Source organism: Mustela lutreola, chromosome 3 (genome assembly GCF_030435805.1).
Source record: "Mustela lutreola isolate mMusLut2 chromosome 3, mMusLut2.pri, whole genome shotgun sequence".
Classification (NCBI taxonomy): Eukaryota; Metazoa; Chordata; class Mammalia; order Carnivora; family Mustelidae; genus Mustela; species Mustela lutreola.
Genome location: NC_081292.1, coordinates 164,463,016 through 164,477,572, shown reverse-complemented (window position 1 = coordinate 164,477,572; position 14,557 = coordinate 164,463,016). Strand labels below are relative to the sequence as shown.

General features: G+C 52.5%; 1 protein-coding gene across 9 annotated transcripts in view; it reads left to right on the top strand.

Moving 5' to 3' along the window:
• Positions 1-14,557, top strand: part of FARP2 (FERM, ARH/RhoGEF and pleckstrin domain protein 2) — a 112,698-nt gene that overhangs the window by 90,402 nt on the left and 7,739 nt on the right. For 8 of the 9 annotated variants that reach the window (XM_059167410.1, XM_059167417.1, XM_059167414.1 and 5 more), the window contains 6 exons: positions 2,912-3,001; positions 3,382-3,515; positions 3,939-4,020; positions 6,609-6,846; positions 9,412-9,542; positions 14,281-14,349. In XM_059167410.1, coding sequence (XP_059023393.1) covers positions 2,912-3,001; positions 3,382-3,515; positions 3,939-4,020; positions 6,609-6,846; positions 9,412-9,542; positions 14,281-14,349 — 744 coding nt within the window. The remainder of the gene's footprint in view (positions 1-2,911; positions 3,002-3,381; positions 3,516-3,938; positions 4,021-6,608; positions 6,847-9,411; positions 9,543-14,280; positions 14,350-14,557) is intronic. The other variant, XM_059167416.1, reaches the window with a different exon arrangement.

Sequence of the window (14,557 nt, the reverse complement as noted above, 5' to 3'; positions counted from 1 at the left end):
ACTGAGAGCTGCCCCTGCCTCCTCTCCTTGCCAACAGTGCTGCCTCAAGGTTGCCAGCCCTGCATGCCACCCACCTGCTGGGGGCTGCACAGCCAAGGGGCAGTGGGTGCCAGTGGACTCCCAGATGATGGCCGGGGCAGCCCCCCAAGCGAGTGCTGAGAGCTGCAGGCTTCATGTTCCTGCTAGAAGCCAGGCCGCTCAGGGAACTTGACCCTGTGGGCCTTCCTTGCATCTAGCTGCTCAGCTCTGTGCCGATCCCTGGGCGGGAGTGCCTGTGCCCGCTGGCCTCCTGGCGTCCTCTGCACCAGCGTGTCCCACGTCCCCCTCTTTCCGCTAGGACTCTGTGAGGACCAACCATGGCTGGCAGGTATGGAGGCTGAGGTGCTGCATGGGTCTCAGCTGCTGGCCACAGTGCCACCAGCTCAAGAGAACTCGCTTCGCTCCCTGGCCGACCGGCTGGGTGGCTCCCAGGGAGCAGCTCCCCTGAGAGGTGCCCTAAGAGGTTGTCTTTGCCCTGGATACACAGGTCATCCATGAGCACACCTGACCACTACACTCCTGGTGTCCCCTGTCACTAACTGAGGGTCTCTGGGACATGGTTGTGAGCTCCTCAGTGACACTGCCGTGGCTGTGTTTCTGAGCATTTCTCTCGGGGCACCTCACCCCCCACAGGAGATGAGTGGGTCTAGAACCTCAGGGTGACCCTGTTTCTGCAGGATACACTCAGGGCTGAGGTGCCAGGAAGCCAGGAAGCTGGCTTGCCGACCATGCATGCGCACACGTGGACGTGCAGTATTATGGGGGCCTCGAGCCTCCTGACCATGAACGTGGGCCTCTTGGGGCTGGCTCTGACCCCAGAGAGCTTTCTGGGCACACCAAACTCCAGAGGAGATGTGACTTTTGTAAAGTGAATTGGGATTTGAAAAAGTCATGTTTTAATAGAACAAAGCCTAAAAAGAAAGAACTGGAAAGCATGAGGATTGTCACTCTGTGGGGAGAGGGACGGAGCTCCAGGGACCAGGGGTGGGTGCTCCAAGATGCTAGCAGGACCCTAGCATCATGAGAACACAGAGTAGGCTCACCTGGCCACTGGGACAGAGCGGCTGTTGATTATTTGGGAAGAGTGGGTTATGTGGAATATTCCTGGTATGGGGGAGGGGACACAGCCATAGCTGTGGTCTCCAAGGCACACAGGAGGAATGCGCCTGCGTCACCACTGTAAGAACACTGCAGCCTCTGGTAAACTTCACCTGGGGGCTGGGGGCACAGGGAAGATGTGGCCCCCCAAATATCAGCCTCCTGCCCAGCCTCCCCTGTCAACTTCCAGCTGACATCTGAAGTCCATCCCAGACTCATGCAAACCTGACCCCTTGACCTTCCTCCCCAAACCTGCTACCTTAGGGATAGCAGCTTTTTCCCTTGGTTTGGGCCTAAAAACAGTCCACCCTTGCCTTCTCTGTCCCTCAGACCTCTACCCACACCAGAATTGACCTTGAGATTGTGTCTGGGTCCCTGCCTGGCTGTGGAGCCCAGATGGTGCAGAGGCCTTCTGCTGAACCCCAGCCTCCCATGCTGCTGTTAATGTGGCAGCCAGCCTTGTCCTGGGGACCCAGCGCACCCACTGTGCTCTGAGAGACCCTGGAGGACCCCCCTGCCTTCCCCACCAGTAACCAGCTCACTTATCTCTTGTGCCTGCCCTCATCCTTGACCTCCTAGCCTGTTTCCCACTCCAGGCTGCCCCATCTCCTCTGCTAGGGGCTGTGGCCACCCTGCACCACTGGGCCTCCAGCCCAACCCCTTCTGCTTTTACTTCCTTAACTGTCAGCTCCAGGGCAGAGACCTCTCTTCCTGGGCACGTCTTGGGAGCCGATTTGGGACTGGCCCGTGCTCTGTGGATGTGTGGATGGTGACCTCAGGGACAGTCAACCCTAAGGTCCTCTGCCTGGTGGAGGAGCTACAGGGGAGCATGCTAGGGATGGAACAGAACCACCCCTCCACTAGGTGGGAAAGGACAGAAGAGGGGCCTTTGAGCTGGACTTTGACAAAGGCAACTCCCTGAGGTGTTCAGGTTGTGGAGGGGCCCTGTGGGGCCAAGACACAGGCCTTCCCAGGTGCAGCATGATGCCTGTCCACTGCTGGCATGCCAAGAGCTGTGGGGCTGGTAGGGCCTAGGTTCCTGCTCCTGACTTGGCTGCCAGCATCTGAACATCAGGCAGAGGCCCTGATGGATAGCTGAGAATTCCTAGGGATGGACACCAAGTGTGCTAGCTGGCCCAGTGCTCTAATGTGAGGCACAGTTAGGACTATGTGTGCAGTTTTAATGACGTTTGGAAGTTAGACTTAATCTTTTAGAGTCACATATATGCATATTTACACATGCTTGTGTCTACACCAGCTACACCCCTGGTAGTGATACCAGAACAATAATTTGATCACAAAGCCAGTAATAAGCTTCAATAATAGATATTGATATTTGAACAGTGATTTTTTTTTTCCCCCTCAGAAAAATCACCATAAGGGCGCCTGGGCAGCTCACATGGTTAAGGTCTGCCTCCAGCTCAGGTCGAAATCTCAGAGTCCTGGAATCAAGCCCCGTGTCGGACTCCCTGCTCAGCGGGAAGTCTCCTTCTCCCTCTGCCTCCCCCGCCCCGGCCCCACCCCTTGTGTGTGCACAGCCTCTCTCAGAATGAATAAATAAAATCTTTTTTTAAAAAAAGGGGATAACATAAAATGAGAAAAACATGTGAGGGAGATCCAACTGTGTTTGTATTTTTACTCAGAAGGAAATCCGGTCAAGAATTATAGATGAAAAGCGTGTGATAGTGTGAACTGGAGCAGAAGGAAGCAAGAGCCGTGAACCTCAGTGAAGTGGCTGACAGACACGTGCTTACTTGCTCTGTGCTTCTTGCAGAGCATGGCAGCAGATGAGGCCTATTTCATAGCCAAGGAGATTCTCGCTACAGAACGAACATACCTGAAGGATTTAGAAGTTCTCACTGTGGTATGAAACCTAAGATCCTTTATTACTTTGTCTTCATTAATACCTCCTAAATCTAACCAGAGCTGGATGATCCCTCCTGAGAAGGAGCTCTTGGCCTTCATGAGATGTACATGTTTACGTTCTGTTAAATATATTTGCCTTAAAGCATACTGAAGGTCAGAATATTGCGTCCAATGTTTTTATAAAACTAGGAGTATCTGTTTGAAGCTTTTCACCCAGAATTGTTTTCTTATAATGTGAAAATGGGTGGTCAGCTGAGAGGATAAGCTGTAGCACTGATTGGGCTGTCCCAGTGGGGACTCTTGGGTCAGTGCTGGGTGTCCCTGTGGCTTCGGACCCTCAGGGGCAAGGTCCCTCGGTCACCCTGACTCTTCCTGCAGTGGTTCCGCAGTGCTGTGGTCAAGGAGGATGCCATGCCCGCAGACCTGATGACCCTGCTCTTCTCCAACATAGACCCCATCTATGAGTTCCACAGAGGCTTCCTGCGTGAGGTGGAGCAGAGGCTGGCACTCTGGTAACACTCTTCACACACGGGCGGCCCCTGCACTGGACCCCCACGTGGGACAGCTCTACCCTGTCCCTGTTCTCAGGAACTTCCCAGCTTCAAAAACTAATTCACAAGAACCATTGTTTCATTGAAGTATATTTTTTAAACTTGGGGGAGGGATAAACTTATAACAGCCACTTTTATTCATCCTATTCCAGAAAGGAGAATGAAAGATGTAAGTTAAAAGTAGATGATTCCTTTTTTTGCCGATTACTATCTTTTAGAGAATGATCAAATGTTAATTGTTTCTGTCAAATATGGGCCTTCCACCTCAAGCATCTCACTGCCATTCTGCCTCTAACTAGAACAGCCTGTCACACAAGCATCCACCAGAGTAGAGCGCACAAGCTTTAACAACATTTTGACCATACTTGTTCGTTTCTACTCCAGGGAAGGGTCTTCTGACACCCATGTCCCAGGCGGTCATCAACGAATCGGGGATATCCTGCTCAGGAACATGCATCAGTTAAAGGTAGTGCGGGTTTCTATGATGACTCTACCCCTAGCAACTGACAGTGCAACCTCAGCATTGTTCCCAGGACAGCGACACCCACAGGACAGCATCCTCCTCAGGGCAGCATTCCTCCCCAGGACAGCTTTCCCCTCAGGACAGCATTGCCTTTAGGACAGTTTTCCCCTCAGAGAAGTTTTCTCCTCACAACAGCATCCCCTCCAGGACAGCGTTCCCTCCAGGACAACATGCCCCTCAGAATAATTTTCTCCTCAGGACCACATTCCCTTCAGGACAGCATCCTCCTCAGGACAGCATTTCCTTCAGGACCGCTTCTCCCTCAGGAAGCTAGGATAGCAGGATAGCTCTCCCTCAGGACATTATTCCACTCCCTTCAGGACTGCATTCCCCTCAGAGGAGTTTTCTCCCTAGGACACCATTTCCCTCAGGACAGAATTCCTCTCAGAACAGAGTTCCCTCCAGGACAGCATTCCCCTCAGAGCAGTTTTCTCCTCAGGGTAGCATCCTTCTCAGAGCAGCTTTCTCCTCAGGACAGCGTTCCTTCAGGACAGCATCCCCCTCAATACAGCTCCCCTTAGGACTGCATTCCCTTCAGGACAGTGTTCCCCTCAAAGCTGTTTTTTCCTCAGGACAGCATTCCCCTCAGAGCAGTTTTCTCCCCAGTATAGCATCTCCTCTGGGTCAGCATTCCCTTTAGAGCAGTTTTCTTCTCAGTACAAGGTCCCCAGAGCAGTTTTCTTCTAAGGACAGGTTCCCCGTCCCAACAGCGTTTCCCCGAAGACAGCATTCCACTCATGACAGTATTCTTCCAAGAACAACATTCCCCTCAGAACAGTGTTCCCCTCAGCACAGTGTCCCCCTCAGGACAGCATTCCCCTCAGCACAGAGTTCCCTGCAGAACATTCCCTTCAGAGCAGTTTTTCCTCAGGACAGCATCCCCCTCAGTACAACATTCCTCTTGGGACCGCATTCCCTTCAGGACAGCGTTCCCCTCAGAGCAGTTTTCTCCCCAGGACTGCGCCCCCTTCAGGACAGCATTCCCTTCAGCTTAGCATTCCCCTCAGGTTTCTGTTCCCATCAGGATACCCTTTTTCTCAGGACTGCATTCCCATTAAGACTGCAAACCGTCGGGACAGAGCTCCCTCAGTGGGGCCTCCCCCACAGGACAGCAAGAGAAGGTGTAGGTGCTATGGGCTGATGCTCTTGATGCCGGTGGATCCTTCAGGACAGCATCCCCCTCAGCACAGCGTCCCCTCAGGACTACATTCCCTTCAGGACAGTGTTCCCCTCAAAGCGGTTTTTTCCTGCTTTGTCCCACTGCACCCACTTCACCCACGAGCTGGAAGTCCTCACAGTGACACCCGCGAGGGTGCAGTGGGACATCAGCCCCCCACTGACCAGTCAGTCCGTGTGCAGCTGCTGCCTCCTTTGCTGAGCTCAGCAGCCTGCAGTGGGATGTGCAGATCCTGTCTAGGCCAGCGTTGGGAGTTGTGTCCATACACCTGCTGGCTCATAATGCAGGGTTTTTTCTCAGAGGTGATAGTATTCCCTCAGGTAAAGTGCCAAAGAAAGTACAAAGAGAATGACTCAAGGTCAGCAACATGGCAGAAGCAAGATGTCCTCTCATCAAGACCAGTTGTCACAGGCGTTGAAAACAAAGGGGCCAGCTGTGATTTCACTGTTCAGGGGTCTTCCTCTGGCTAAACAGACCTGGGACAGGCCTGCCCCACCGGGTGTCCATCCTGGGGCGGCCTCGAGGCATCCTGCCCAGAGACTCCATCCCACTTGCACGTCTCTGGGCCCCCAGGCCCTCATGTCCACTCACCAGGCTGCCTGCCGCCTCCCGCCAAGGCCTGTAGCCCCTTCTGCCTGATGCAGCCAGACTCCCGACTTACACATAGGCTCTGTTCCAGTCCTAGAGATCAAGGAACCCACAGGGTCACTCAGCTGTGTCTTCAGGTAGCCCTGCCCAGAGCTGCCTTTCTTACCCGGAGCCTTGTTTTGGTTTTCTCAGCCAGGTGGTAAGTTAGTCATTCCCATCTATCCCAAAACATCAAACTACACACCATCTTCCTGAGGCTATCACATCACCGACATTACGTTTAGTGATATTAGGAAAACAAATTGATGTCCTGTTAAAACCTTCCAAGAGGTAAGGAGGGACTGGTTGGGTTTAATATCTAAGACTCAGAATCCATACACGTGTGTTCTTGGACTTGAGCTGTGAAGACGTTAGCAGTGATGATTCCCTCTCGGGTGATGGGGATGAACCTCCACCCTGCTGCCTGCAGCTTGCAGCCTCTGGGAAGGCAGAGCCAGGGTAAGAGGTTTCCTCCCTCTGCCGAGCACCGCTCACCGGTTCCTTTGAGGCAGGTTCCAGCCTCAGCCCTTCATCCGTCCTGGCAGGGAGCTGAAGCCCTGTGTCCCCAGCCTATGGAGCAGTCCCTGGCTACAAGTGAGCCCTTCTTCCCTGTTCTGCCCACAGGGACTTCCAGCTCATGGTTGACACCCGCGCTGGGCAGGCCATCTGGTGGCCCTCCTTGTCTATGGCTCCTATCCTAATTGGCCCCCCTCTTGTGCCTCCACAGGGCTTCACCAGCTGCTTCCAAAGGCATGATGAAGTCCTGACAGAACTGGAAAAGGCCACCAAACGCTTGAAGAAGCTCGAGGCAGTGTATAGAGAGTTCGAGCTCCAGAAGGTCTGCTACCTGCCCCTCAACGCCTTCCTGCTGAAGCCCATCCAGCGCCTGCTGCACTACCGCCTGCTGCTGGGCCGCCTGTGCACGCACTACGGGCCGGCCCATCCCGACCATGCTGACTGCCACGGTGAGCGGGGCGCCCGGCCATGCAGACAGGAGCCGCTGGGGCTTCGGGGCTGGGGCCTCTGCCCATGGGGAGGACAGGGTGTGCAGCATCAGCCTGGCTGGGCCTGGGGTGCTCAGTGCTGGTCTCTGCTACCAGCTGTGCTCCAGCAGGTTGTTGGGGGCAGCTGCGGGGGGGCAGCCTGTTTGGGCTGCACATCTGTGGTGTAGGGAGGGACTCCTGTCACCTTGGAAGGTCAACTCTTGCTCTGAGGGACGCCCCCAACCCGGCATAGTGGGGGTGCAGGGCCACTCTCAGAGTGACCTGCTGCCAGGAATGTTTCTGTCCTCCAAGCCTTGGCTCTAGAGTGACCATTTGGGTCAGGATGGCCTGTTAGAAGTTTCTGATCTAGATGGACTTGGTCATTTTTTTTTTTTTTGTTAAAGAGACAGAGGAACATAAACCCTGAGCTCTGAATCCTATAGATGTTCTAGTTGAGTTCATCTGGTGCTGCAGGTTTTTACGAGTAAGTGTACGGCTGTCACGGGAAGATGAGCAATGACTCAGCTTCTCCTTCTCACTGGTCTCCCCTGGTCCTAAAGGGGTGTAGATAAGATGCTTTCCGATGGGTTGTAAGACATCTTCCTTTCTCATCATCCTGAAAGCAGGTGTTTTCTCTCTGCTAAGGGGAAGGGCAAAAATGGTTAGAAATGCTTCCAGGCCTTTTGAGGGAAACTTGAAGTACGGTGCCTGTCTGAAGCCCTACTGCTGTGTGCTGGGCGCTGGGGGCGGTCGGGGGGGCCAGGGTTGGGGGGGGCTGGAGGCCAGAGTGAGGGAGAAGGCCCAGCCCTCTTGACCCCAGGGGGCTCCTCCTGGGCGGGACCTGGCCAACGCAGAACCCCAGTGAGGCCGCATTTCCAAACGTGCTACGGAAACAGTGAACATGCCCGAGCGTTGCTAAGCCAGCCACCTAGGTGGGTTTGCTACAGGGCCTATCAAGGCTGTCCACAGAGCCCCAGGGGAGCCACCAATGAGGGACATGCTCAGTGGGGCCCTGTCCTACCTGCTCTTCCACGCACAGGCCTCAGGGGAAGCTCAAGCTGGAACCTGTTGGACTAAAGTGTCTCCCTTAGGTCCGGGGATAGCCGAGGCGGCCATGCATTGTCGTTTTGTCTTTCGGTCAGTGTGTCCCGAGGGTGGTGCCTGGCAGGGGCCTGGCGCCAAGCGTGTTGATAATCTGCCAACCACATGGTGGTTCTGTGGAGACCCAGGCATGGGGGTGCCAAGGAGCCTCAGTCAACTCCAGGTCGGAACTGCATCCCTGACTTCCAACAGCTTCCAGGGCCAGTACAGTGACAGTCCGAGCCCAGGTGGCCACTGAGCCTACTGGCTCTGCACGCCTTGCACGTGCAGTGGTTGAGTGAGGAGAACGGGATGCTGTCTGAGGCAGGCACAGGGGAGGCTGCCCTCGCTGGACAAGTGGAGCAAAGCAAGTCTCCACCCAACCTCGTGTCCAGACTTGAGTGGGACCCTGAAGGATGGCAAAGCCGGATGGGGCAGGAGCTCAGGAATATACGCAGAGCTGCCCCCGGGTAGGACATCTTCCTATGGCCCTGTGGGAGCATCCCTGGGGCTCTTACAGCAGTTCACTGTGTCACACACATCATTTATAGAGGAATAACTTGCAACAGCGTGTCCTTTCTTACCTGACTTTATCCCTTAAAGCCGTGAGGCAAGTGTCCTCACCCCACTGGGAGCAGCCAACCTTCAGGGGCAGAGCCAAGGGGGCCCCTCTTGGGACCACCAGGCACTGTGGCCACGGTGTCAGTGGGGGTCCTGGTGGGAAGACAGCAGACACTCTGAGCGATTACAGCAAGCTGATCACAGTGCAGCCTGGTCAGGACCACGAACACCGCCCTCAGTGTCGGCCTCTGTGTTCCATGTGAATAAGTTTCCCTTTCTAATTCTGAACCCTCCTGTCCGAACTGGAACTGTAAGATGAGCATCCCCAGTCAAGGAGAATAGTACAAATGTTTTAAAGATGCAAATTATTTTTTTTTAAAGATTTAATTTATTTGACAGAGAGATCACAAGTAGGCAGAGAGGCAGGCAGAGAGATAGGAGGAAGCAGGTTCCCTGCTGAGCAGAGAGCCTGATGCGGGGCTCGATCCCAAGACCCTGAGATCATGACCCGAGCAGAAGGCAGAGGCTTAACCCACTGAGCCACCCAGGCGCCCCAAGATGCAAATTATTTAGCCTTTGAACTACAGTAGGTAATTCTCCCGAAAGAACACAGCTGTGCCCAGAATTTGAGTTATTTACCAAGACTTTTCTTTCCCTTTACCGAGCTTGAGTGTCTGCTAGTCATCAGTTTGGGCTGAGTAAGTCCCAGTTCCGGGTCATCTGCAGGGACGCCCACCTGCTGGGCCACCTGCTGAAATGGCAGTCCTGTGAGGAGTTGGGAGTAGAACATTCCCTGAATTAAAACTTTTAAAATGCCAGTTCCTATCACTAAGGCGGGGGGCGGGGGGTGGTTCCCACCCACGCCCACCTGCCTGGGCACCTGTACTGAGAGGTCTCTCCCCGCAGATGCCCTCCAGGCCATCACAGAGGTGACCTCCACTCTCCAGCACAGCCTCGCCCGGCTGGAAAACCTCCAGAAGCTCACAGAGCTGCAGCGGGACTTGGTCGGCATAGAGAATCTTATCACTCCCGGCAGGGTGAGCGACTTTGAGAAAGCTTTTTGAGATCGTCGTTTAATTGTTTTGTTTTCATCCTCAGTTCCAGGGTAGTTTACATACAGTGTTCTCCAAGTTTCAGGTATGCGGTCTAGTGGTTCAGCCCATCTGTACGTGACTCAGGGCTCATCATGAGAAGCTCTCTCTGATGACCATCACCTGTTTCACCCATCCCCCTACCCACCTCCCCTCTGGAGACCCTCCGTGTGTTGTCTATAGTTCAAGGTCTGTTTCTTGGTTTGCCTCTTTTCCTTTGTTCATTTGTTTTGTTTCTCAAATTCCACATATAAGAAATCATATGGTATTTGTCTTTCTCTGGCTGGCATATTTCACTTGATACCATACTCTCTAGATCCATCCATGTTGATGCAAACAGCAAGATTTCATTCTTTTTTATGGCCAAATAATATTCCACTGTACGTACACCACACCTTCCTTATCCATTCATCTGTGGATGGATACTTGGGATGCTTCCACGTCTTTGCTATTGTAAATAATGCTGCTACCAACACAGGGGTGTGTATGTCTTTTCAAATTCGTGTTTTCTTTTTCTTTGGGTAAATGCCCAGTAGTGTGATCAATGGATCATGTGGTAATTCTATTTTAATTTTTTGAGTGCCCTCCATACTGTTTTCTAGAATGGCTGCACCAGTTTGCATTCCTGCCAACAGTGCATGAGGGCTCCTTTTTCTTCACAACCTCACCAACACTTTCCTTTTTGAGTTTTAAAGTCGTCCTAACAGGTGTGATGCAATATCTCATTGTGGTTTCCATTTGCATTTCCCTGACGACAAGTGATGTTGAGCATCTTTCCATGTGTCTGTTGGCCATCTGTAGGTCTTCTTTAAAGAAATGTCTGTTCATGTCTTCTGGCCATTTTTTTTTTTTTTTTTGTCTTCTGGCCATTTTTGTTGGATAATTTTGTTTTGGGGTGTTGAGATGTGTAAGTTCTTCGTACATTTTGACACTAACCCTGTATCAGACATGGCATTTGCAAATACCTTCTCCATTTCAGTAGGTTACCTTTGTGTTTTGTTGATTGTTTCCTCTGTTGTGCAAAAACTTATTTTGATGTGATCCCGATAGCCTATTTTTGCTTTTGTTTCCTTTGCGTCAAGAGAGATAGCTAGAAAGATGTTGCTAAGGCTGATGCCTGAGAAGTTACAGTCTATTTTCCTCTAGGATTTTTATGGTCTCACATTTAGGTCTTTAATACATTTTTATTTTTCTGTGTGGTGTGAGAAAGTGGTCTGGTTTCATTCTTTTGCACGTGGCTGTCCAATTTCCCCAACACCATTTGTCGAAGAGACCTCCTTTTTCCCATTGCATATTCTTGCTTCCATTGCCGGAGATTAATTGATCATATAACCATGGGTTTATTTCTGGGTTTTCCATTGTGTTCCATTGACCTGTTTGTTGTTGCGGCCATACCACACTGTTTTGATGACTGCAGCTTTGTGGTACAGCTTGAACTCTGGGATTGTGATGCCTCCAGCCTTATTCTTTTTCACTTCATTGCATGTAATTGAGACCCAAGTCGCAGACCACAGAAGTCACGGCTCAGTCCAGCGGTCTCTAGTGTATCCACAAGGTTGTGCCATCATCACTAGTAATTCCAGGACATTTTCATCCCCCCAAAAAGAAAAGCTCTACCTGTTAAGCCACTCCCTACCCCATCCCCACTCTATGCCAACTGCTAATCCACATCCAGAGGCTTTGCCACTCCTGGACATTTTCTTTGAAGGGAATCAGTGTGTGGCCTTTTGTGTCTGGCTGCTTTCTCTGAGCACCATGTTTGCTGGGTTCGAGTCAATGTACCTTCTTTCACTGACCACATCAGCTCTATTCTTTGCACACACCATAGCCTGTGTCTCCGTCCATCTGCTGCGGCACACTGGGGTTGCTTCCCTTTTGTGCTGATTGTGAATAATGCTGCTGGGAACATTTGTGCACGTTTGTGTTGTTGGGTGAACATGTGCTTGCAGTTCTCCTGGGTGGATACCTACCAGTGGAACTGCTGGGTCACATGGTAACTGTGTTTCACATTTTGAGAAACTGCTGGTTTTCCAAAGTCACCGGGTAATTTCACATTCCGCCCAGGAACGTGTGAGGGTTCTGGTTTCTCCATATCTTATCTTTGTGCTTCTAGCCATCACGGTGGTACGTAATGGGATCTCATTGTGGTTGTGATTTTCATTTCTCACATGGCTAATGTCAAGTTTCTTGTCATGTGTTCACTGGCCACTTATGTGCCTTCTTTGGAGAAATGCCTATTCAGACCCTTTGCCCACCTTTTCACTGGATTGTCTTTTTGCTGTTGAGGTGTAAGAGTCTTTATCTATTCTGGACCCCAGATGCTTAGCAGAATAGGATTTGCAGACATGTCCTCTCATTTTGTGGGGTGTTTCACTTTTTCTGTGGTATCATTTATAGCGCACAAGGGTTGGCTTTTTAAAATTATTTTTATGAAGTCAAATTTACCTCTTGGGTTGCTTGTGCTTTGGATGTCACAGATGAGACACCACTCCCCAGTCCACAGTATGACAGTTTACCTCTGTGTTCTCTTCTAGAAACATCCTGTGTTTCACCTCTTATATTTAGATTTGATCCCTTTGTAGTTCATTTATGTGTGGGGTGAGGTAGGGGTCCAACCTCATTTTTTCCCCATGTGGCTATTTGTTGGACTGTCCATAGACACAGATGTGCCAGTTTAATTTTTGAACTCTCAATCCTGCTCTGTGGCTCTACATCTACACTGCTTACTTTGTCACTGATGCCTTTTTGAACTTACTACTGTCAACAGAAGACACCCTGTTTAAGGGCTGCATAAGGTTTCCTTATGCATAAGGTTTGTGTCAGCACAAACGTACATGGATTAGAGTGTGGCTGTGTAAGTCATGTTTCTGTGTTAGCCTTGGTAGAAGGTACAGAGAACATGGGGTCACAAGCTCAAAGAAATGATCTATAGTACAATGTACTGAAAGGTCCTGACCTCCTGGAGTTGGGGCTTTGGTTGGGGGCCAGGACAGCTCCGGTTCCTTTCCCTCTGCTGGCTGGAATCCCTGGGGGTTGGCAGGGCAGTCGGTGCAGGTGGTTTCTCCCAGGGCTCCTCCCAGTGCATTAGAGATAGTGGCTCCTGGGAATTGTCACTGAGGGGTAAGGAGAGTAGCCATAGAGCAGGGGTCGGGGTGGACTGTGTGGCCTGGGCAGGTTGTTCCACCTCTGTGACACACAGGGTCTTGGGGCAACAAGAGGACTGATGTCTGCTGCTTGGCCCAGAGCCTTGCATGAAGTAGTTGGGAGGCAAACTCTCACTGCCACAGTTGTTTTTAGCTGAACTCTCTCCAAGGTCTGAGCTGCATGACCAGGGCTCCCGGTCTTCTTGTTAAATATGTGTGTCAGTCAGAGACAGAAACCACACTAGTTATGTGAACAGAGGAATTTGAGAACAAGGATTGTTAACTAGGAAGAAAGTTGATAATGAGGCATCAAAGAGTAAGAACTGGGAAATGTCTAGATGAGGCAGAATGCAGATGCTGCCAAGGGCGGGCCCACAGCCTGGTGGGGGCGATGTTCAAGGGAAGAGCACCCACAGGCCTGGGACACACTGGTGCTTGAGTCTCGGTGGGGTGTCAGCTGGCTTTATGAGGGCAGGAACTCACGCAAATAGGGTTTGCGGCTGCAGGAAGAGCCAGGGGCTACGGTCTTCCCTTTGGCCAAAGAGGGTGGGGAGGGTGGCTCTGATGTTGAAGCCACAGAAGCCTCGAGCTCAGAGTCAGACCCAGCCGGCTATTCAGTGCTGACACCCTGCCAGGCCCGCCCTCCTCATCTCCGTTTCGTCCACGAGGCTTCTGTGAAGTTCTCAGTCCATTTGAGGGCTGGGGTCTTCTGGCAAGTTCTCAGGGTGTGAAGCTCAGGCTCCTAGTTATCTGCAGGGACCAACAGATGGGCAGAGTATCCGGAAATTGTTCAAGCCGGAATTCTTCAGAATCACCAGGACTGACGCTTCCCGCCATTGGCAAGGGCAGTTAGGGGCCTGAGAGATGCGGGCCTGGGCGGTGGCCCTCCAGCACGGACGGTGAAGTGTGAGGTGTGTCCCCAAGTCCTGGGGGTACGATCAGGCCCTGGGGGGAGAGGCAGAACCCTCCCCTGTCCGTCTGTGGAAGGACCACCCGGGACACATAGCACTTCCGGCTCCTCCTGGAGCTTCAGCCCCACCAGTGTCCCATCAGCTTAGGTGGGAAAGCCCTTGTGGTATTGGGAACCCTCTCTGCCTGTGCCAGTGCTAGGGGGGTAGTGGATGCTAACCGCCGGCCAATGTTTGCTGAGAACCAGGTGTTCCATCCTCCTCCCTGCTGTTCTCCAGCTGCTCTGGCCCAGTTTTTCTCAAAGCTGAACCCAAATATCTCTGTGCCTGAGCCTTCCAGGAGCCCAGCAACCTTTCTGTGAGGGCCTTCGGCATTGCCAGCCTGTGGCGAGATGGGGCCACTGGTCCTCAGCAGACGGTCTGAGGACTGGCCCGGGTGACCAAAGGAAACAGGTGGGAGGGCAGAGGCTGGAAACACATGGAGGGTCCTGGGCAGGAGGGTGCTGTCGAAGGGCCGGAGAGACACTCAAGAAAGCATAAAGGGTGACATCAGCCTGGCCCGCAGCCCGCTAGCACCACACCCATGGAGGTGGCTGGGGACTGGCACCAGAGGACCTCATCTCTCTCTCACAGGAGTTCATCCGCGAGGGCTGCCTTCACAAGCTCACCAAGAAGGGCCTCCAGCAGAGGATGTTTTTCCTGGTAGGTGGAAAGCGTGTTGTTCTGTTAGGGCGGCCGGTGCTGTGGCCCAGGCAAGCCGTCCCAAGTCAGACAGGAGCAGGGCCGGCAGCAAACACTCCCAGTGAGGGGCCTTCCCACTGGGTCTTCTGGGCGCCAGGACCCTCAGAAAGCCAGAAGATAGCAAAGCCCAAGTCCCCGTTGCTGCAGGGATGCCACACCGAGCGCTGGC